This window comes from Aspergillus versicolor (assembly GCF_001890125.1).
Source record: "Aspergillus versicolor CBS 583.65 unplaced genomic scaffold ASPVEscaffold_1, whole genome shotgun sequence".
Taxonomy (NCBI): Eukaryota; Fungi; Ascomycota; class Eurotiomycetes; order Eurotiales; family Aspergillaceae; genus Aspergillus; species Aspergillus versicolor.
The window spans coordinates 4,695,866-4,716,406 of record NW_024467524.1 but is presented as its reverse complement, the minus strand read 5'-3'; the positions used below and the strand labels follow the sequence as shown (position 1 = coordinate 4,716,406).

Sequence of the window (20,541 nt, the reverse complement as noted above, 5' to 3'; positions counted from 1 at the left end):
CCGTGGTTGATCAACGGGCCGGTCCGATGTCTCTATAGGATTTAATAAAATATCCAAACCACTTGGCTGTCCTGTATTTTCGAAGATAAGAAACAGGCGCAGCAGCGGTGATTTTAGACCAGTGATTCTACATCTGTTTTATCACTATTTGAGGGTTTATAGCATAGCAGTATTGCTGGCCAATATTTCAATTATATCCGTGGCCCAAGCATTTGGTGCGTTGACTTTAACAGTCAGTTATCCTATAATGTCAATTAATCTCAATCTAAATTATTATTTACCGTTCGTAATAATAGATGTAAGTGTACAGGGCAAATACTGTATACAGGCATAGATAGCTGAGACTAGTCCCGATCGGGCGAGCTGTCTCAGCGCAGACTCGAGATTCCCAGCCATCGCATTTCAACCCACCAGCTCGCCGATGGCTGGATTTTCTATCCCTTCGCTGGCCGCGGTCAGATTTATCTATTCATCTCAATCATTCCATCTATTGGAGCTGCCGGATTTGGGCTAATTTTTTGGTCACTGATTTAGGCACATATCGAGAAGCTTAGGCACATTCCGGCATCGGTATGAACCACACTTCCCAGCTTATCATTTTAGACTAGACTGGGACACCGTTAACTCATCTACAGATCGACAAAATGCTATTTACACCCTTATTGATAGGCGCAACCTCAATCGCTGCCCGGGTATCAGCAAGCACAGAGACAAACCAGCAAAGCAATGGCGAAACAGCTCTGTCCACCAAAAAACCCGTAGGCATACGGAAGATGAGCAATGACTCGGGAGAAAAGTTCTTCATGCACTACTGGCACTTTGAGGGCGACGAAAATGCTGCAAACACGACAGAAACTCAGGATAGCACCTCACACACCGAACAAATTCAACGCAGCTCTATCCTGCCTCGCGAGTACTATTTTCAGCCGCCGCTTTTTGAGCGCTCTGTACCTCTCGCTCCAAGGGACTTTCAGTGTCCAGCGGGGACGAAAGCATGTACGTCCATTGACCGATCGGATATCTGCTGCGGTACGGACGAGACGTGTGTGCAGGTTGAGGATACCGGGTCTGGGGACGTGGGCTGTTGTCCGGCTGGGCAGGACTGTTCGGGGACAATTGGGTCTTGCTGGGAGGGATACACTACCTGTCCGTCTTCTCTTGGAGGGGGGTGCTGCTTCCCTGGCTACGAGTGTGTCGATGGGGGCTGTAAGTACCTAAACTATTCTACAAGAAAGGGTCGGTCTAACATAAACACCAGGCTCTCATGTGGTCACTGTCACACTAACCTTTTCCTCGACGACACTGACGACTACCTCGACAGAGACGGTTCGCCCGACGAGCACCCCAGAGCCCACTACCACAAGCAGCACATCGTCAACGGGAGATTTGTCTCCGCCCGATCGACCTACAAGTTCAACTACAAGCACAAGCTCCGAAACAGAAACCGAACCGTCCTGTCCAACCGGCTTCTACGCGTGCTCCGCAGTCTACCACGGCGGGTGTTGCCAGACGGGTCGAGACTGCGACACCACCTCGTGCCCGGCTCTATCATCCACGACAATTGTGAGTAATGGCCAAACCATTGTGGCTGCTGAGCCGACGTCAACCGCAGACGACAGTGAAGAGAGCGGCCCGAAGGAGTGTGCGAGTGGCTGGTTTAGCTGCGCAGACACTGTCGGCGGCGGATGCTGCCCAACTGGATATGCGTGTGGATCGAGCTGTACGGCAGTGCCGGCTGGGTCGACGACGGGGACGGTGGACAAAGTGGCGCCGACGGTCGAGTCGAAGGCTGGAGTTGTGAAGATGAACTGGGGTTCGTGGGCTGTATTGACTGTGATGATGCTATGAACATGTGAACATGATTGATGATAAAAAATGATAAACAATGAATTAGATATAAACAAAACAAGGAATGCAAGTCCCGATCAAACGCGGGGAGCGGGGGGATGGTTTATCCCCGAACAGGCAGGATGTTCCGAGGCCTTAACCGAGTGCGGCGGCGGGTGAACATTCAACTCAACTCGGCGTCTCTCCGGCCCGTCCTCGCACTCCAAATCGCCCCGGCCTTCTCCTCACATCTCCTCTCTCCCTCTCTCTCTCTTCTCCTCGTCCGCTCTTCTCTCCTCCTATCCACCCCCTCTCCACTCCCCATTCACAATGTCGAGCAGCAACACCCAGGCGCCCCTCCCCTTCGCGTACCAGTTCGTCGCTGGTGCCGTCGCCGGTGTGTCGGAGGTAAGTGGGCTGATCTGATCGTCGGTTAAATTGATTTGGAGCTGACTGCCCGCGTGACTCAGATTCTGGTTATGTACGACTTTCCCTGTCGCTTCGCTTTCCAGCGCAATTACAATGGGTGGAGTGGTCGCTAACAGCTAATTCAGGTACCCATTGGATGTTGTCAAGACCCGAGTGTATGTCCCCGCAAATCACGCCCATTGAGCCTCAATTGACACCAGACAGTCAACTGCAGCAAGGCGCTGGCGCTGCCGGTGAGGAAGGATACAATGGCATGTTCGACTGCTTCCGCAAGATCATCCGCAATGAAGGGTATGTCCCTTTCCCGCTTTCCCCTTCCCCTCGTTCTGTCACCCCGGGTGCCCGTCGCCGGCACTGTAAACAAATACTAAACCCACCCAAAGTGCCTCCCGTCTCTACCGTGGTATCTCCGCCCCCATCCTCATGGAAGCGCCCAAGCGTGCGACCAAATTCGCCGCCAACGACTCCTGGGGCTCCTTCTACCGCAACCTCTTCGGCGTCCAGAAGCAGAACCAGTCTCTCGCCATCCTAACCGGTGCCACCGCCGGGGCAACCGAATCCTTCGTCGTCGTCCCCTTCGAACTCGTCAAAATCCGTCTGCAAGACCGCGCCTCCGCCGGGAAATACAACGGCATGCTCGACGTCGTCCGCAAGATCGTCGCCGCCGAGGGTCCCCTCGCCCTTTACAACGGCCTCGAGAGCACACTGTGGCGCCACATCCTCTGGAACTCCGGCTACTTCGGCTGTATCTTCCAAGTGCGCGCGCAGATGCCGACGCCCGAGCCAGGCAACAAGGCCCAGCAGACACGTAACGACCTGATCGCGGGTTCCATCGGAGGAACGGCCGGTACGCTCCTCAACACGCCCATGGATGTCGTCAAGTCGCGCATCCAGAACAGCCCCAAGGTCGCGGGCCAGACGCCCAAGTACAACTGGGCCTGGCCTGCTGTGGGCACCGTCATGAAGGAGGAAGGGTTCGCGGCGCTGTACAAGGGCTTCACGCCCAAGGTCCTCCGACTGGGTCCTGGCGGTGGTATCCTGCTCGTTGTGTTTACGGGAGTCATGGACTTCTTTAGGAAGATGAGGGGGGAGGCTGTCTAGATTAGATCTACTACCTGTTCTGTCTGTTCTGTTTATCTAACTAAAAAAAACTTGGGTTCCGTTCTTTCTTCAATTCTCTTCATCTGCGCAGGGCTTTGGATTTGCATGGTTCATAGATTGTGCCATAGAAAAGATACGCAATTTCATATCTTGTATATGGATATATGTATGTTTTCATCCTGAGTTACGATTCGGAATAAGTATCTTCTCCACCGTCTCCTCCAAGAGCAGTTGGTTGGGAAGCAATGAAGGACTAACTTAGCTACACTCACATCCATAAAATCAAGATTAAATCAAATACAGTAATCAATCAATCACGTCCGCATAATGCGGACCAAGCCATGCAGCGCTGTATGAATATTCAAGACTAATATAACATCACACGTATTCCGAGATACCGAGCAAGAGCGAGGACAGACAGAAGTAAGTTAACTAAGTAAAAGTAAGGTAAGTATTAGGGCGATGAGAAAAGAAGACAAGAGACAAGAGTTCAACTAAAACAGGAAAAGGGTATCGATGGAGTAAGCAAAGCCAATACAGAATGTAACCCAGGTGAAAAACAATCTGAACATATATAGATAAACCAGATGAACAGAACGAAAAAAAGAAGTTGGTTCAGAAAAGAAGCGATGCTAGGACAAAAACCGTAGGTAAGTAGGGTAAGTAGGCATGCTGTGTTCTGCGCGCAATACAAACAGATAGAACAAACAAGATATCATAACGCGATGAAACGGGAACAGGAGAGCTCTACCTAAACCCAGCATACAATGCAGATCAAACAAAACCAGATACGAAATTCCATATAGCCATATATCACTCCTGCGTACGCCGGTCAGCTACCACATCCGTTGGCGCCATGTATGCAACAATTATGACGCGCAATCATAAGAAAAGCACAGTTCGAGCAGCAATCGCATAGCCTAGTTCATCTCCATGGCGTACTCATCTTCCTCCTTGAAGCTCATTCCGGCATGGCCAGAGGTGTTCCAGTACTGTGCCTGGCCGGCGTTGTTGGATCCGCTGAACGGAGGGCTCAGGCTTTGGGGGCTCAAGGCACCATTTGACGTCGCGTCACCAGCGATGTTGGTGTGCTTGGGAACTCGCAGCCCGGAACCGGGTGCACGGGTATACTGGAATGAGCTTGGGTCGTTCTTCTCAATGGCGTCCAGGATTTCGGTGCGCATTCGCTTCTCCTCCTCGGTTTGTTCAAACGGCCAGGTTCCTCCAAGGCTGCTGATCAACTCGGCAAGCTCGGCCTCCTGTTGGATCTTCACATGAAGAGCCCACATAAGATCTCTCGTCCAACCAACAGCGCCGTTGAGGATATCTCCCTTGTTTGGGCCCTTCTCTTTCTCTTCGATTGGGAGACCCATGGTGATATTGCCGGCAGCACGTCGGCCTGTTCCACCGGCCAGAAGTGAGGTGGCCGCATTGGGGGTGCCTCCTGGTCCGGGAAGGGCAGAGCTGTTGACGAGCTGTTTGCGAACTTTGTCATCTTCCAGACGGTGCTGGGGTACTAGGTGAGAAAGGTCTTGGATACGCTCGTTGATATTGTCGCGTCGGCGACGTTCAACCAGGTTGTGGGAAGCCCTCCTGCGTCGGCGCTTGGCTTCCTGTGACTCCGTGTCATGGCCACCTCCAGGCAGGTGAGCATCAACCTTGGCCGGCAAGGAAGCATGCTTTCCTGACTTGATGATTTCCGAAATGGCCGCGTGATGAGATGGATGACCTGGGGATGAGATGGGAGATTCAGCATATGATTGCGCACTTCCGGGCGTGCCATCCCATTGGTTTGAAAGAGTCTTGTGGTGGCGGTGTTGTAAACCTGTTCGAATTGGCTGAGAAGGGAAGCTTCCGGATTCTGGAGTCCCAAGCGCCAATCCACCCATGGCGGGAGTCTTGGGGGTCATAGGGCTGCGGGCATCCATCGATGCTCGGTCCATTGCCTGCATGCTCGGTCGAGCCTTGCCATTGAGGTAACTTTGCTCCAGGTGGGACCCAGCGCTCTGGATATGGGAAGAACCCAGCTGTCCTTGGTTTACTCCCCGGAAGTGGTCATAGTTAAAGCTGCTCTGCATGAACGGGCTGTGTATGGGTCCACCCTCTGGAGTGTTCGAGTACATCTGCGACATTTGACTGGGATGACTCATAGCGATCCCTGCGCTGGATGGATGATCCTGCATGTAATTCTGTTGAATACCATTCTGTCCGTTAATTTCCAAGTCCAGCAATTCATCCGTATCGATTCCGGAGTTCCCAAAGTTGAAGCTAGACGACATGTTCTGCTGGTTTCCGAATCCGAAGTTTCCCATAAATCCACCATTCTGCATTGTCAGGTCCGAGGGGTCGATCCCATCATTAGGGTTCCCAAATTGGTTATGCATGGAATATCCGGATTGCGACATCATGAAAGGGTTCTGGTCACTGTTGGGTTCGTCAGGCTCAGTCTTAATGAACATTCTTGCTTCAGTCATGGTGTGTATCCAGACTGAGCAGGCCTTCAATTTGAAGTCGGTCGGTTCTTATCCACGGGGAGCCCTTACGGTCCAGAAACCAAAAAAGAGAAACGATCTCAGTTATAAATCCCCGAGTCAACGTGCGTGGCGGGGGAAAAAAGGGGGAGGTATGTTGGAGATTGCAAGGTTGAGGACCCCTCGCTTCGGTATGACGATGTAAGCTGACTAGGGCGGGAAGCGACGATGCCTAGTGGGAAACAAAGTGTTCGAAAAAGCGAAATCTGACTAACGCGAATCTGTGTCTTTATATTGTTAATTCAAACTTGTCCAAGGGCAGACCAATAAAGGAATTGCAATTCTGAGCCGACTCAGTAGACAAAGAAGTGCATGGGTGTCGAGGCTAGGGACAAGGGTTTACCCACCAAGGGGAGATTGTTGTCGAAGGCACAAAGCGGTGATTCGGGGAAAAGGTGCGAAGATGAAGAGGATGAAAAAAAGATGATTCGAAGTGAGGAAATGAGTTGTGGCCACGGAGATGGTGGTTTGGGAGCGGACTAGTTAGTGGACGAGTCAGGTCAAAAGCGACTCCTATCGTGAGTGGATTTCAGATTCCAATAGGCCGGGCTGTCGATCGTGAGCCACGCAAGAGCTGAATAATCGGTCTAAAAAGGCCCGGTGTGAGCGACGGCGGGAATGCGCCAAGAGAAATATTGCGAACAGAACGAGGGCAGAAAAAGAAAAGAAGCGACAAAATTCGACTGCGACAAGCAACTCGTGTCAGAGAGGGCGTGAGAATGAGCCGAGGAGGCGAGGCTGTAAGCGAAGAGGGCAATGGGAGCGTGGGGATGGGTCGATAAGGGTGCAGTGGCAGTGGCAGTGGCAGAGAGGCGGGGTGGCACTGGAATGTCTCCTTGACAGCTTGGAGGTGCGGTGAGCGCTGCAGCCGACTGCGAGGTGCGAATTGCGACAGAGGCGACTTGCGGCAATGACGATGCGCAAGACAGCGGCAGTGACAGGTAATATACTCCGTTTCGAGGGATGGAGATCCTGGAGGTAGCGTGGGGGGCAGTCGATCGATTTGGCTGCGACAGAGAGGCGGTGGCAGTTGAGTCGAGCTGAAACAGCGGAGAGATCGAGGCACGGGCGGTCGCGGCCGGCAGTATTCGGTGAAACAGAGTCGCTCAGTCGGTCAGTCCTCACAAGGAGCAACTGTCCCACAATCATTCGCAGGCATTTATTTATATGCCCGCTCAGACTCCGCCCTCGGCCCAACCACGATTGCCCGCCGCGCTGGGGCCCTGGAGCTGCCTTTCTGGGCAAATTGGATCGTCGAATAAGCGCCCCCCGCGAACTGTTTCCCCCCAGGGCGCGATCCAAACCCCGCTGTGAGGGGCATGCACTATGCGGTCACTCACAGTTGTCGTGAATCAATTCGCGGCGCAACAATCCAAGGCGCAGCTTTCTCTGTGAACCGGCGACAAGTAAACGCCGTTTTTACCCGTCACTGCCCCAGGGCTTCACAACTTATTGACGGAGCTGCGGGCGTAATACTCCGTCCCGTCTGTGAAGGCTATCATCCAGGGTCTCGGGATCCTTTCGGCCCAAGCAAGGGTTGGGCTGCCCCTCATCCTCTCCTCACGCGAGTGCTCGTGCGGCAAGAATGGAAAATACGAAATATGAAACTAACAAATGAACTTACCGAAAATGCCAATGTCAAATGCTATTGATGTGAGGGCTCAGGTCCTTCTATCTGTTTCGGAATACAATGTCAGCGTCTGTGCCCTAAAAGGGTTGGTTCGCCCGGGCTCTGGTCATCGAAACAAGTCAAGCCAGATCAGCCTGTCGCAAATGGCCAGAAGGCCCCAACAGCGACCCGACAGTAGAAGGAAGCAAGCGAGGAGCCAGTTTTTCCAAGACTTTCTAAGAAACGTCGCATATACCGAGCGAATAACAGGCAATAGCAAACCATACTTACTTGAGAAGGCCCAAGCGGTGAAGAGATGTCTTCACTATGCCACTCTTGAGCGACAAAGAGACAAAGAGGTCGGGTGTATGAAGATGTCGGATCTCTCAAAAGTCCAACAAAACGGGCGAAGAAGCTGCGGGAAGGATAGCATAGCCGTCTTGCTGTTAAGTGCTTGAGAGGCAAACGGAGCAAAGGAGAAATTACATGCAGGTCAGAGCGACGGGGGATGCTAGAGTCTTTATAAGCGTCTCTGAGACAGCCACACTGCGGAGCCTCTCATTTGATATACATACCACTGCATCGGTCATGCACGGCGTCGATCGACTACTGGGTGAGGCTTAATAGGGCTAACTACCATAAATTACGCGCGTTATTCGTTTCCCAGCAAGGAAATGGACAGAAACGGCCAGAAACAAAAGGTGAAGGGGGTGGCACTGAAGCTAGCAAGAAAGCTATGCGAACATGGAGGGTGTCAAGATGGACCACTGGGGAGAGTTGACGAGGGCAACGAGGGGCCGTGGTTGGTCGATGGCGATGGTGTAGAGACAGGAAAGGTCAGATACCTCAGTCCAAGGTTAGGATTCACGCACCCACCAAGGAGGGTGGTACATGCAGAGGGGAGGAGGAGAATAACATCCACTCTGCATCCCATGAACAGGCCCAGGTACTACTAGACTGCTATATTTGTCACCTGTTGCTTTCCTGAGGCGACATCATGACTCACTTCGTGTCAGCCTTTTTCTTCTTATTTCCCTCCGCACACCCTCTTTTTTCGCCCTGGCTCGAAAACTTGCTTCGGCACCCCAGGAGCGTCAGTTGCCTGGTCGGGCAAAGTCCAAACATACCGTTGCCTCCCTGATCATCCCGACGCTACGGTGAGTGACCAGCGAACGTGAGAGCCCGAAGGTATTCCAGACAAAGGGCTTGAGAATGACATCATGGGCTTTTTTTTTTACGAGTTTATGGCAAAGTAAAAATAAAATAAAATAAAAATAAATAAATCTTGAAAAAGGAAATAGAAAAAGGTAAAAAAGTGAATTGCTGACCACCGTTCAGTCCTGGCATACCGGACCAGACGGATATCAAGGAAAAGCAGAGCCATGTGGGAGACCAGGAGCGACGCAGGCTGCATTAGGAAGCAGGGAGGAGAACAGCGCCCGTCATTTGTCCACAAGCGCAACTAGAGCGAACAGATCGACAAGTGCTGGAAGCAACACCCGACAGGCGTCGCTGGTGAGAACTGAAGCCACTACTCCCATGAGACAGGCGTTTACGTAGGAGGGCTGCGCTATTTCATCATCTACCCCAGGACGTCTCCCAGGCTGTCCGAGCGTTGCCTCAAGCTGGACACAGACAATGCACACAAGGCGGTCCGTGAGTCTGCAGTGTGTAGCATGTCGCCTCCCGATAAACGTTGCGTCCAGGCAACAGTCTTGATAGGTAGAGCACCGAGTGTGGCGCAGTAGATTGCCTACGTATCTGATCCAGATCCCACACCGCGCTTTTGAGGTCAGTAAAGTTAGCTTCGCCCTTGAGTTCGGCGCCTGCGATCATTTCCTGATCGGCCAGATGGGATTTGAAATAGAACTGAGCTAGGAATGTGAAGAAGTCAGATGGCGGCCGAAGACGGCGCTGGGAATGCGCGATGGCCCGCCAATAATCACCCATTACTTCATTAGGGCTGGTAGACAAGGAGGGACAGGAGGGACATTGGGGATGAGGTTGCATTGAGAAAAGCTTCTCTTATAATGATCTGAGCTATTGAACACAGAAAAAGAAAGCAATCCAGGCGGAGAAACAGTCTACACCGTACAAGGGAAACGCATATTGGCTCCCGTAGATTGGTGACCGCGCCGTCCCGTCAAGGTTCGGGGTGCATGGGGGGCGATCGATAATGATACAAGCGTATCCACGGTTGCTGCAAGGAGTTTCCCAGGTGCATCATCCAGTGGGCCGCTGTTACGTCCATTCCCCGCTTGATCAGGATTCAGGAGCCTGCGGAGAGTTACCCGAGCCTTTTCTGTATCTGTAAACCGTCTCTAACGCCGGGCTTGCAGGCTACAAGCGACGGACTGGACAGGTAGACGGCGTTATCCCGCAACTCCAGTGTAACGTGGAGACGGCGAATGGACCAGCAGGCTAATTTGTTCGGGTATGACGAGGTTCGGTTATCCGAAATTTGACTCAGGCTTGTCATACCTTGATAGACATAGCGACAATCTTAAGATAAGGGGGGTAGAAGCAGACTAGCAGTGATCTCCCTCCACTTGGACCGTGCTCAGGTGGACTGAATTGGAGGATGCGCCGGAATGCAGAGGGCGATCGCTTCCGTCTGTGCCATTTGTGTCCTCTTGCAGCGTGGGGAGGGGCAAGGAGGGGAACGGCGAAGAGGATGGTATTGGAGGAAGATAGATAAGATCTTCGAAATGGAGATGGTCCGCGTCTCCGTCCCCGTCTCCATGTGCATCTGCAATCAGATATGCAGGCTAACTGCTAGTCTCCGGCGTGCATGCATACTGACAAGCAGATCAAGCTCTGTGAGGCCGGGACAGACTGCCGAGATGAAGGCTCGCGCGATGGCCGCCAAATGTCCAGTAATGCACAGCCTGCAGTTGGCTTAGCGTATCTCGCTTGACTTGCATGTTTGGGAAGCATTGGGATGGTGTTTTCGTGGAGGAGGGGAAAGAGAACAATCACCAGCTGCTGTGACGGGCCAATGACGGTTGAGCATCACGGCCCGAACCAGAAGGCGGTGGTTACCCCTCCAATCGTCTCAGACATGGAGGGTAACTAGCCAATAAAATGTATGCGCTCTGCCACTCGCGGAAGCTCTGCCATTATCTATTGGCTGCTGCTCGGACCCCGGACCCGCCCAGGATCGCCGGATTTTATTTTGGGACTAGCCCAGTCTCATCAGCTGCCAAACGTCCACCGCCTCTGTGAACCTTGGAACGTTGGATTCTCCGTTTCACCTCCGCAAGTGCTCGCTATCAAGGGCTTCAAAGGCGGCTAAAACATCCACGGTCTCAGATATTTGAATTGGCCAAAAGCGTTCTGGTATGCAGTCTCTCTTTCCCCTCCACCCTTTTGCCTCTGACTCGTAACTGAACCTTCCGATGCCCACACACACTCACACACTCACTCACACACACACCATTGCCCGCCCACCCACCCTCTCCTCTTCTTGTGCTTTGCGTTCTCCAAGTCGGTCAGATGACACAATCGCTAATATCGCAGCCTACTGCAGAAACGGTCCCAGCGTCTCAGCCTCGAGATATCGCAGTACCTTGACGTTACGCCGGACGAATAGGCAGACTCCCACCCCCCCTTCCACCTTCTCCGCAGCTCTCCCCACCTGGTCTGTTCGCCTCCCAGCTCTCGCATTTGCTTCGTTCGGTTTAGAGCCGGCTGTCGCTTCTGCCCTAGTGAGTGGGCTCGCAGGACGGTGTAGTTGCGGTGTATCTTGGGATCTTTCTTGCTTGACCCTTGACGTCACCTCGCATCCTGGCTCCGATCCAACAGCTAGGGAATCTTATCGCGCGAAGGAGCAAACAGGCGGCCAGTAACGAGGCTGAAGTTTGAATAGTGTAGAGCTCTCATTGAAGGGATCACACGCTTGTCCTGGTCATCGAGCTGGTCGGTACTTCCCAGAAGCCCGTCGATCGATACATTTCTTCAGATTTCGCCCGTTCCCAAGCTCCCTTTAGGGCCGCTTTAGTGCCGGTCCGCAGCAGTCACCTGGCCCGTGTTCTTTCCGCCCTATATCCTCTTCTGCCTGCTTAACGCTCGGCAACCCTCCATTACAAGATATATGCAGATCATCTGCACGCCCAACACCAGTATCCGTCGCGCATAGTCCCTGCAGCGACCCTCTGCTTGACATCCCAGTTTCACGCTACAGTGGCTACCAGTGCACTTGGTAAACCCACTGGAATATTCGGCAAGCCAAGGAATTGTTTCTCCTCTCTCTCCGCGTTAGTCCAGGAGCTCCCGGACCTGGTTGCGAAGAGCAAACCCCGTCATGGCATCTACCACGTTCCGGGACTCCGTGAACTCACTGGGTTGGTCGCGACGAGACGGCGATGTCACAGCGAGCACCAACTCGTCCACCCCCTTCCTATCGAGGTTACAGTCCTATAATCCCTTTGGCCAAGGAGATGGCTATCTACAACTTCCCACACACGAAAACCCAGGAGCTCCCCTACCTGCTCCTAATCGGCGAGAGGAGGAGGATGCTTTCCTTGCGCGTAAGTCTCTGGAACCCATGACTCTGCATCTGATTTATCAGGCTTGTTTCATTCGCTGCGCCTTTCTGTCCAGGTGACAAGAGCTCGATCCAGCTTTAGGGGGATAGCTCTCTAGTAGCCTAGGATGGCACTGTCAACCCCAGTTGCTCCTGTCTCGCTCCCTGCTTGCTTTAACATTACCGTTTTCCTTTTTCGTCTTTTTATGTTTCTATGATCTCCTATTTTAGCGTCTCGCCAGGCTAATCCTTTCCCTTATAGTAAGTCGATGGGATCGGATGCTCATCTTCTTTGCATGCAATCTTGGCGCCGCTGTCTGCTTCGTGATTTGCTTTTTCTTATTCCCAGTGCTCTCGATCAAACCCCGCAAATTCGCCATCCTGTAAGTCACCTTTATTTACAAATCCCGCCTGATCGCTTCTTTACGTTATCTGGTTCATACCACACCCTTGCCCCTACGCCGTGAGGCACGGGCGGCGTTGTTCGTCATGCCGTGGTTGGGAAACTGCCTTGGGCAAATCAGAGCCCGTGCCGCATACCTACCCCTTCTTGGATTTTATTGTGCCTGGCAATATGGACTGGACCTGACCGTTTGTCTCTCTCTAATAGGTGGTCTGTCGGATCGTTACTTTTCCTGCTATCATGGGCGGTCCTCATGGGACCCGTAATCTACGCTAGGCATCTGATCTCCGGATCACGCTTGCCCTTCACTGCCGCCTATTTTGGGTCCATCGCGTTGACCCTCTATTTTGCTATCGGAGTAAGTCTCTTCTTGCCTTTCGTCCGCCTTGACTTTCGATGGATCGGCCCGCCGTGCATGTATACCCCCTGCATATAATGCATTTACGTGCAGACGAGATTCAAGAATCCTGCTTGACAATCCCTCCTGCAACCCACCATCGATACCTCTCACAATCGATATCAAAAAGGCGCAGCGCATGACATCATCTTGCTTATACTGGCGCCTGATGTACTCTGTCATCCGGAAGCAGCCGGGAATCCCGAACAAACCGCCGGATGTGTGGGGGCAGGGAGGCGATGTTAAACCAACTAGCCCTCCCTCATCTTCCAATCCCTAGATCCCATGAACAGCACCAGAACCAGTCTCATATCACCCAGAAGCTAACTTTCTTCTCTTTCTCCACAGCTCCAATCCACCCTGCTCACCCTCATCTCGTCCATCTTCCAACTCGCCGCCCTCCTCTGGTATGTCGTCAGCTATTTCCCCATGGGCAGCTCGGGCCTGCAATTCATGGGTCGCTTCGGTGCGCAGCGCGTCACGTCTTGGATGACGAGTTAGCTTGGCCTCGCCATCGCACGCGCAAGCCGTATCACCTGGCTCGCTATGCGTAACCTACCTCAGTCTAGCCGCGTACTCTTCGCTACGACCTATTCTCTCGGCACGATATGATATACGTGCGATACGATATGTCGATATGAACGAGAAACAACACAATCAACCTGTTAATAGTTTGACATACGTACAGAGCCTTCTCAGCCACTGCGCACCTTAGATAATGATCGTGTATAATTAATTAGATCTGCTTTCTTCTTACTGGGCGTGTTTATCCTATGAATCAATAGACTGTTTTATGCTTACTTGGGTCGTTGATTTGGTCCCCGTATTCTGTTGTTGCACAGTGCCTACTTGCTTATGGACACTAGGTAGGTACTAAGTAGTACACCCCTAAAAAGCAGAAGCTTGAGCCGAGGGGGGACAGTTATGCAGCGCCGTTGGAACGTTGTCGTTCTGTGTTACAGTCGGTCAGGTCGGACCTTATTTGGTACACATACTCATTCGTCTATGTAATACTCATCGAGCTAGTTTCGGATACAGCGTAGAATAAATATACCATAAATCATGTCGATTATTTAGTCGTGATATTTCTTTGATCTTTTCCAGTAAAGTATTGCTTTGTAGCTAGGTAGTAATTCCCATTAACGCTTGATCGAATTCATATCACCTCCCTACATCTCGCTTCAACCCAATTCAACTAATACTTCCCACGACTCATCGTAACTCCCACGGTCCCATTAACAACCTTCACACCGGGTATCTCGGCCTCCCAGATCCCAGATCCAGGAGCAGACCCCTCCTGCAACCACCGCTGCAGCAAATCATTGCTCTCCTTGGGCTTGATGTCCGGCGACGCAGTGCCAACCGTAACATGGGGCAGTGGGTTAACGCAGACCCAGTCGGGCTCGGGCTTGCCGTCCTCGGCCTCCTCGGAGGGCAGGATGCGCGCAACGAAGGTCATGAGTCTTGAGTCCCAGACGAGACGCTCGAGGCGGATTCGGGCATGGCCGAGGAAAGGCGTGGCTGTGTGGTTGGTGGGTGGGTTTGTGGTCATTTTCTCGGTATATCGCTGCACGAGGGAGTCCCAGACGTCTGGGTTGTCCTTTTTGGAGGCCCGGTGGATGAGGGTTACGTGGAAGGCGGGCTGGACGCGGCGGGAGTTGACGAGTTGATGGTAGAGGCGGGCTTTCTCGGGGGGTGTAGCGGGGGAGAAGAGGGAGTGAAGGAGGTTGAGGACTTCGGAGGCTGGGAGGGAGATGCCGAAGTATTCGATGTTTTTGGCTTTCGCCTCGACGGTGATCGCAGAAGGACCAGGGCTGTTGCCGTTCTTATTCTGTTTGGGGTTCTTGGGTTGTTTGTATGAGGCGCTGTGGTCCACGTCGACGCTGTACTCGCTTGTTGCGTAGTCGATGGCGTCGTCGAGCTCCTTTGCGGACGGGACCGCAGTCACGAGCTGAGGATAGGTAGAATGTAGAGCTTTGACTACCTTTTCGAGGTTCTCGCGAGAGGTGGCCATGACATCAAGATCAATGACTTCGTCAAAGCTCATGTCTGGCTCACGTTCGGTGTCGATGGCTTCGAATCGTTTAAGGAATCCCTCCATGATACCAATGACCTCGCCGGCGTCCTTCGTACCAGCACGAATAGTCTGGTGGTTGTCACCACGGTCAAGAACACGTCTGCGCGTTACCTCGCGGATTTCAGGAAGCATCATGTCCTTCGGCTCGTGTACATATTGGAGGGCGACGAAGCGAGCGTTCGGAGCAGCCACAGATACATCGCTCATAAGCTGGTCTCGTTCGCGCTTCTGGTGGTTGTTTCGGTCAGCAATAACGGCTGGCTTCTCCATCATGCTGTTGAGGATATCCAATGCAAATTTCTTTGGCTTATTCTTCCCCTTGGGGATATTGTCGTTCTGGATATGGCCCCAGCCAAATAGCTTAGTTAGACCCAAGGCCACTGTTGTCTTTCCACATCCTAGTGATGCAACAGGTACCAATACAACGTCCCGTTTGACGGCTTCGGCCTCCATTTGGATGATTTGAGCTCCGTTTAGCCCACGCTCCTTGAGAAATCCATCGCGCATTGAGATGATCCCGTGATTGTGTTGGTAACGTTGCTTCAGACCCGGATTGAGGACAAATTGATTGCGAGCATACGCCAGGTACTCCTCCGTGATCTTTTTGTGTTTCTTGAATCGAGGGGGCTTTCCTGAGAGTATCGCCTTGGTGCATTCACGCCACTGTCGGTACATCAGGTACGGTTCCTCGAACTTGTATTTGAAGAACCAGTCTTCAAGCGGGCCTTTTCCGCCCTCACTCATTTTGCATCGAATAACGAAGCCTTCAGTATCCCGGCCATCCCAGGATCCAGTCTCGGCGCACTTCTCGAGGAACTTCTTGACGGTATCGAGGTCATCGTAGACTACGAAGTTCGCTTTCTTGAACCCCCACGTATCGGCGAACTGGTGCACATCGTAACTAGAAAGGGTCGCGAATTCAGGAACATTGAAGTTGATTCCATGAAGGTAGATACCTGAGGAGTCCTGGTCGTATGCGAGCACGTGCTCCTCAAAGCTGTCATCACAAAGCTCTCCTACCGCGGTGGCATTCATCACACGCAGCTGTCGAGCTAGGTCTGCAGTAGACTTCCCGACAGATGCGACATGCTTCTCAATCCACTCTTCTCCAACCTGTGCATGGCTCCTAGCAACGTCAGGGCGAGCTCCAGTTGAGTGCTTGCTGCAGACGAGCAGAGATCCGTCCTCCAATCCAGAAATGAATATGATACACCCGTTCTCTTTCACACTGAGCTCGTATGGGCCCCTTGTGTTGTTTTCGATGTTCCTCCACTGTGTCTCATTGACCTCATTCACATTGAAGAACTTGTCGTAGCCACGAGTGACAATTTCCGGGGTGCCGTCTTTCCGCTTCGCAGTGAAAAGTCCACGAGCATAAGTTGGCAGATCATTACGCTTGTAATCCCAGTCCATAAACTTCCAAGAATCTGCGGCTGTGTTTCCAGCTTTTCCCACCATGAAAGTGGACTTCCTGCACTTGAAGGCCTTCTTGTCACCCTTGTTCTGGGTTCGGCCACTTTCCAAAGCTCTAATCATCTCGGCCACCTCCTGCTTGTCCTGCAGGACCGCCTTGGGACCCTCCATCATGCGTCTAGTCTGTGTAAATCCTCGTATGGTGATATTGCGGGGAGAAAAGATTCGAATGGGCGGGCAGGTTGTGTTGATACCGAAGGGCGAGCCGCGGAGTGGAGTGCGATAGGGAGCAGGATTAAGAACAGCACGAAACAAGAACCTATGATTGAAGCAATGCGTTTTAAGAAAATCCATAAATCAAAACTCTCATGACACGGAGGCACAGCTCTCCAGCGGGTGAAGGGTATGAATCATAGCGGGGAGGAAGCAGAGGCTGAATAGATAAACCTCTTATCGCGGGGCTGCAAACGCCAAAAAAAATCACCTTTGTTCCGCTCCGCCACCAACACTCATTAACAGTCCAGACCAGCCTTCGTATCCATTTCTTTGACGCACTTTTCCTCCACAGACTCCTTTGACGCAGTCTGACTCCGACGCCAGCTCTTTGACTCATTTTAGCCCCAATAAGCCGATCGCGATGACTCAACCCAACCCCTACATTCTCGCTGCGGACAACCCTTCTGCCGTTCTGGACCTTCTCAAGTCGGACCCTTCTATCGCATCTAATCAGGACGAACACGGGTACTCTCTGCTCCATGCTGCGGCTTCTTACGGGCACATCGACCTCCTGCGTGCTCTTGTACGAGATTTTAATGTGGATGTGAACCTGCTGGATGAAGACAGTGAAACATGTCTATTTGTAACGGAGAGAGTCGACATCGCGAAATGTCTTATTGAGGAGCTAGGAATTGACCACAATCGGACGAACGATGACGGTCTGACGGCCAGAGAAACTATCGAGGGCGACGGCTCTTTTCCGGAGGTCGCTACCTACCTGCGACAGGTAGCCGGCATACCTGGTGAAGTGTCCAGCAGTTTATCGGCCGGCGATGCGCTGAACCCGGCTCCACCATTGCCACCGAACCTTCAAGTGAACCTGGGGACAATGTCTGAACAGGAAGCTAGCGCGGGGACCAGCGAGGTGGATCCGGAGTTTAAGAGAAGAATTGACGAGCTTGCTGCTCGGGAGGATTTCCAGAGCGAGGCAAGTCAAAATGAGCTTCGGCAGCTTGTCATGGATGCAATCCAAGGGTCAGATATCAATACGCAAGACAAGGATGTGCGGAGAAGGATGGAGTGAGTGTTGCTATAGTTAGGCAAACGTGCATGAGAGACGAATCCAAACGTATATACAATTTAATGTCTTGACCTGCACCAACATCCAGGTACCGCTTACAGTTGGTTTAAATTTCAAACATAGTCTCAATACCGGTCAACGGAATGTCTATATTTTCTGTTGATTTTAAATTTAGGTCGTACACAATTTGTTGTTATGGCTACATAAGTTTTCATCCTCACGATATATATCTTGACCATACCGAAGTTACATCGCAATTGATAAAAAAATTAGTAGTATCCGCTCGCGCCTCCTGCATATCTCTTTAGATCTACTCCATGCTTTTATTTATATATTAAACCTCTAAACATGGAACTGGCTGTTAATAAAGCGTAAACTGGAACTATACCTGGGTCACGTGCTGGACTCTTCTCCCCGCATATCACCGCCTCTCCGCTTCCTCTGACATCAAGCAACAACAACCCTGATAACATTTCCACAATACCAACCTCCACAATGAATCCAGCTTCTAACGCCGATACACCTCCACCCCCACCGCCGAAGCCCAGCAGCCATGAGGCAAGCCGTGGTGGCACACCCCAAGTGAATTCGCCATCACCAGCTACACCACAGCTCTTCCAACAAGGTCAATATGGACAGGACGTAACGAATCGACAATTTCCGACAAACACATCTAATCCAGCCCCCCCGAACATTCCAAGACCACCAACAGTTGACGAAGGCTGGCTACCGGAAGGGATCAAAGAAAAATCGTACAGTTCCCCGCCATTTCTTCCTCTACCTAGCTAACGCGAACGAACCAGGACAATCGACCTTCAGACAATCCTCCAAACTCCATCCCTAATTTCCGCCCTCTCAAGTACCCACCCATCCTACAATAGACACCAAGAAACCCTGCAAACCCTCCTAAACTACAACCAAGATCTAGCGCACCACCTCCTCGACCTACAATCCCAACTGGCAACGCTCCGCTCATCAACCGAAACTCTCCTCCTACAGCACCAGTCGCTCGAAGTTTCCTGGCGGAAAAAGCAAAGCGAGATGGATGCTGCCCTGGCACCGTGGTCGCCCAAGGCGCTATATCAGCGGTTGGGCGCGGGGATTGCGGAGCAGGATGCCGTCTGCTTGGCTGTTGAGGAGAGCTTTTTGGAAAAGGAACATCATGGGAAAGCGACAGAAAAAGAGGTTGCCGATTGGGTGAGGCGTGTCAGGGCAGAGGGCGCAAAGCTGGCGGATCGAAAGGAAGCGAAAGCAAGGTGGGACGAGGGGAGGGTTGGTGGGTGGAGGTGATACAAGTTACCAGTGTTCCGTATGCTTGTGGGATATTGATTGATCGGATGCTGTGATGGGCATGGTGCTGCGCAGTTTGAAAAGGATTATATTCTGCATATACTAATTATATACGACGGATAAACCGAAGATTTCCTCACGATACTCGTTACATCATGAACTTGACCATATTTCCCAGTGGCTTTTACCTTGATATGCAACCATATGGTTCGCTGGCACGCGGTCATTCAGCCAGATCACGTCTTCCACTCTCTAGGTCGACCTCGCCGTTCTGCGTCATTTCCGGTTCCCTTGATACTACCTTCAAGCTCGACCAGTTATCGTCACCGATATTACTTGGGCTCCCGATAGCCTTGAAGAACGCATGATCACGGCTCCTCGCCCCCCAAGACCAGCCTGACCCGCGCTCGAGAGGAGGACTGTATAGTCTAAACGCAACCCAAGCAAACAGCATTCCCATAACAGAGCCGAAGATGATATCAAAGCCATGGTGTCGGTGATCGAACCAGCGCGAAGCCGAGATAAAGAAGGCAACTGCCCACGGCACAAAGGCGAGGATAACCAGGTAAATCGGCGGCGCAGCGCCCTGGGCTCTGATCGCGAGACGGTCCCGGGCGCGCAAGTCCTGGGTAAACGGCGAATGCGCGAGGTGGGGAAACTTGACCGAAAACTTCGAGCATAGCCAGAGGGAGAAATATGTCAAGCCGGCGAATCCAACTATTTTAACGTTAGTTAGCCTCCTGCATACGGACTATTGATCCCGTGTTTGGCGCAAAGGGGTTGCTTACATGATGAATGCCCACTGGGAAAGCTAACAAACCCATTCATCTTCAACGTGTCCGACTTATTCCTGCAAATATCCCAGCTTACCAGCGTAGGGGCTCCCGCGAGCTTCTGTCCTAGCCCACCAACCGCGTAAGCAGCAATGTTCTCAATATCTGGATCACAACGCGCAAGCATATCAGGCCTCGGCTTGCCATAGAGATCCTTCAGCCCCTCCGTAGCCATGAAAACACTGGCGCAAGCCAGCGCCAGTCCGAGCCAACCAGCATTCCACTCCCAAATCTTGCGTCGCCAAACTAGCGCGCGCGACGCGGAGTCGTCGATAGAAGTGCCCGGTGTGAAGAGTAGACACAAAAGCGCAATGAGCACACCCGGTGCAACAAGCGAGACCACGACCATAACGCCAGAGCTGACGGTTTCATCCTCGGTGTATGGGTACGAGAAGTCCACGTTGTCGAGAGAGAAGGGCATGTGATTTGGCTCGACGCGGTGGAAGCCATAGCCGATTAGAGCGACGCCGCTGGAATTTGGGATTAATGTTAATTTCAATTATACCATATGGCTCTGTGTATAACGTTCGATACTTACACAATGAGAATCCAATCGAGGATGTACGAGAGGAACACGCTGACGGTGAAGCTCGCGTGCCCTCTGGACAGGGCGGGGAACGCCTTGATTTGTGAGAGCACCATCGCAATGTTATCAGAAGTATAAGTCTGCTATTGCTTGATGTTCTCAACGAGCGCGATTTATAAATGAATCGAGGTGAAAATAAAGTCAAGCTCGAGCCATGGGCCGACGGGGATGTTAAGCGCTGGGACAGGGAGCATGGGATGCCGACGGGACCAAGGCGAAACCT

The 20,541-nt window shown here is 52.2% G+C and overlaps 9 protein-coding genes across 9 annotated transcripts; 6 read left to right on the top strand and 3 right to left on the bottom strand.

Annotated features, from left to right (window-relative positions):
- Positions 1-247: 247 nt before the first annotated feature.
- Positions 248-1,848, top strand: ASPVEDRAFT_24528 (putative GPI anchored protein; the record flags this gene model as incomplete). Its single annotated transcript, XM_040809677.1, has 5 exons — positions 248-298; positions 335-454; positions 535-570; positions 636-1,563; positions 1,613-1,848. 5 exons carry the CDS (start codon positions 248-250, stop codon positions 1,846-1,848), a joined length of 1,371 nt encoding a protein of 456 aa, XP_040663347.1.
- A 293-nt stretch (positions 1,849-2,141) lies between these two features.
- On the top strand, positions 2,142-3,770 carry ASPVEDRAFT_37010 (putative mitochondrial 2-oxodicarboxylate carrier protein). The gene is made up of 5 exons (XM_040811357.1): positions 2,142-2,235; positions 2,298-2,308; positions 2,382-2,411; positions 2,461-2,547; positions 2,640-3,770. The coding sequence occupies exons 1-5, from the start codon at positions 2,158-2,160 to the stop codon at positions 3,355-3,357; spliced, it is 924 nt and encodes a 307-aa protein (XP_040663346.1). The 5' UTR covers positions 2,142-2,157; the 3' UTR covers positions 3,358-3,770.
- A 200-nt stretch (positions 3,771-3,970) lies between these two features.
- ASPVEDRAFT_37008 (basic helix-loop-helix domain-containing protein) lies at positions 3,971-6,110 on the bottom strand. Its single transcript, XM_040811356.1, has one exon. The coding sequence runs from the start codon at positions 5,829-5,831 to the stop codon at positions 4,278-4,280; it is 1,554 nt and encodes a 517-aa protein (XP_040663345.1). The 5' UTR covers positions 5,832-6,110; the 3' UTR covers positions 3,971-4,277.
- Positions 6,111-7,270: 1,160 nt separating this feature from the next.
- On the top strand, positions 7,271-8,063 carry ASPVEDRAFT_300823 (uncharacterized protein). The gene has a single exon (XM_040810314.1). The coding sequence runs from the start codon at positions 7,503-7,505 to the stop codon at positions 7,953-7,955; it is 453 nt and encodes a 150-aa protein (XP_040663344.1). The 5' UTR covers positions 7,271-7,502; the 3' UTR covers positions 7,956-8,063.
- A 3,737-nt stretch (positions 8,064-11,800) lies between these two features.
- ASPVEDRAFT_120083 (putative Golgi traffic protein SFT2) lies at positions 11,801-13,323 on the top strand (the record flags this gene model as incomplete). The annotated part of the gene is made up of 4 exons (XM_040805766.1): positions 11,801-12,026; positions 12,285-12,405; positions 12,633-12,783; positions 13,171-13,323. 4 exons carry the CDS (start codon positions 11,801-11,803, stop codon positions 13,321-13,323), a joined length of 651 nt encoding a protein of 216 aa, XP_040663343.1.
- A 496-nt stretch (positions 13,324-13,819) lies between these two features.
- ASPVEDRAFT_37002 (tRNA ligase) lies at positions 13,820-16,879 on the bottom strand. Its single transcript, XM_040811355.1, has one exon. It carries the CDS (start codon positions 16,664-16,666, stop codon positions 14,018-14,020), a length of 2,649 nt encoding a protein of 882 aa, XP_040663342.1. The 5' UTR covers positions 16,667-16,879; the 3' UTR covers positions 13,820-14,017.
- ASPVEDRAFT_37001 (ankyrin repeat protein) lies at positions 16,800-17,845 on the top strand. The gene has a single exon (XM_040811354.1). The coding sequence runs from the start codon at positions 16,950-16,952 to the stop codon at positions 17,610-17,612; it is 663 nt and encodes a 220-aa protein (XP_040663341.1). The 5' UTR covers positions 16,800-16,949; the 3' UTR covers positions 17,613-17,845.
- A 259-nt stretch (positions 17,846-18,104) lies between these two features.
- Positions 18,105-18,899, top strand: ASPVEDRAFT_49557 (vacuolar protein sorting family 37 protein; the record flags this gene model as incomplete). Its single annotated transcript, XM_040814182.1, has 2 exons — positions 18,105-18,361; positions 18,413-18,899. The coding sequence occupies 2 exons, from the start codon at positions 18,105-18,107 to the stop codon at positions 18,897-18,899; spliced, it is 744 nt and encodes a 247-aa protein (XP_040663340.1).
- Positions 18,900-19,122: 223 nt separating this feature from the next.
- On the bottom strand, positions 19,123-20,374 carry ASPVEDRAFT_121591 (phosphatase PAP2 family protein; the record flags this gene model as incomplete). The annotated part of the gene is made up of 4 exons (XM_040805900.1): positions 19,123-19,616; positions 19,688-19,978; positions 20,033-20,202; positions 20,271-20,374. The coding sequence occupies 4 exons, from the start codon at positions 20,372-20,374 to the stop codon at positions 19,123-19,125; spliced, it is 1,059 nt and encodes a 352-aa protein (XP_040663339.1).
- Positions 20,375-20,541: the final 167 nt, after the last annotated feature.

What these genes read in the sequence shown, in the direction of transcription:
- ASPVEDRAFT_37008 (XM_040811356.1), bottom strand. Translation starts at nt 5,831, where the DNA reads ATGACTGAAGCAAGAATGTTCATTAAGACTGAGCCTGACGAACCCAAC.
- ASPVEDRAFT_37001 (XM_040811354.1), top strand. Translation starts at nt 16,950, where the DNA reads ATGACTCAACCCAACCCCTACATTCTCGCTGCGGACAACCCTTCTGCC.
- ASPVEDRAFT_37010 (XM_040811357.1), top strand. Translation starts at nt 2,158, where the DNA reads ATGTCGAGCAGCAACACCCAGGCGCCCCTCCCCTTCGCGTACCAGTTC. An exon ending in GATGTTGTCAAGACCCGAGT is followed by an intron (nt 2,412 to 2,460) that starts GTATGTCCCCGC and finishes GACACCAGACAG; the next exon opens with TCAACTGCAGCAAGGCGCTG. An exon ending in AAGATCATCCGCAATGAAGG is followed by an intron (nt 2,548 to 2,639) that starts GTATGTCCCTTT and finishes ACCCACCCAAAG; the next exon opens with TGCCTCCCGTCTCTACCGTG.
- ASPVEDRAFT_37002 (XM_040811355.1), bottom strand. Translation starts at nt 16,666, where the DNA reads ATGGATTTTCTTAAAACGCATTGCTTCAATCATAGGTTCTTGTTTCGT.
- ASPVEDRAFT_300823 (XM_040810314.1), top strand. Translation starts at nt 7,503, where the DNA reads ATGAACTTACCGAAAATGCCAATGTCAAATGCTATTGATGTGAGGGCT.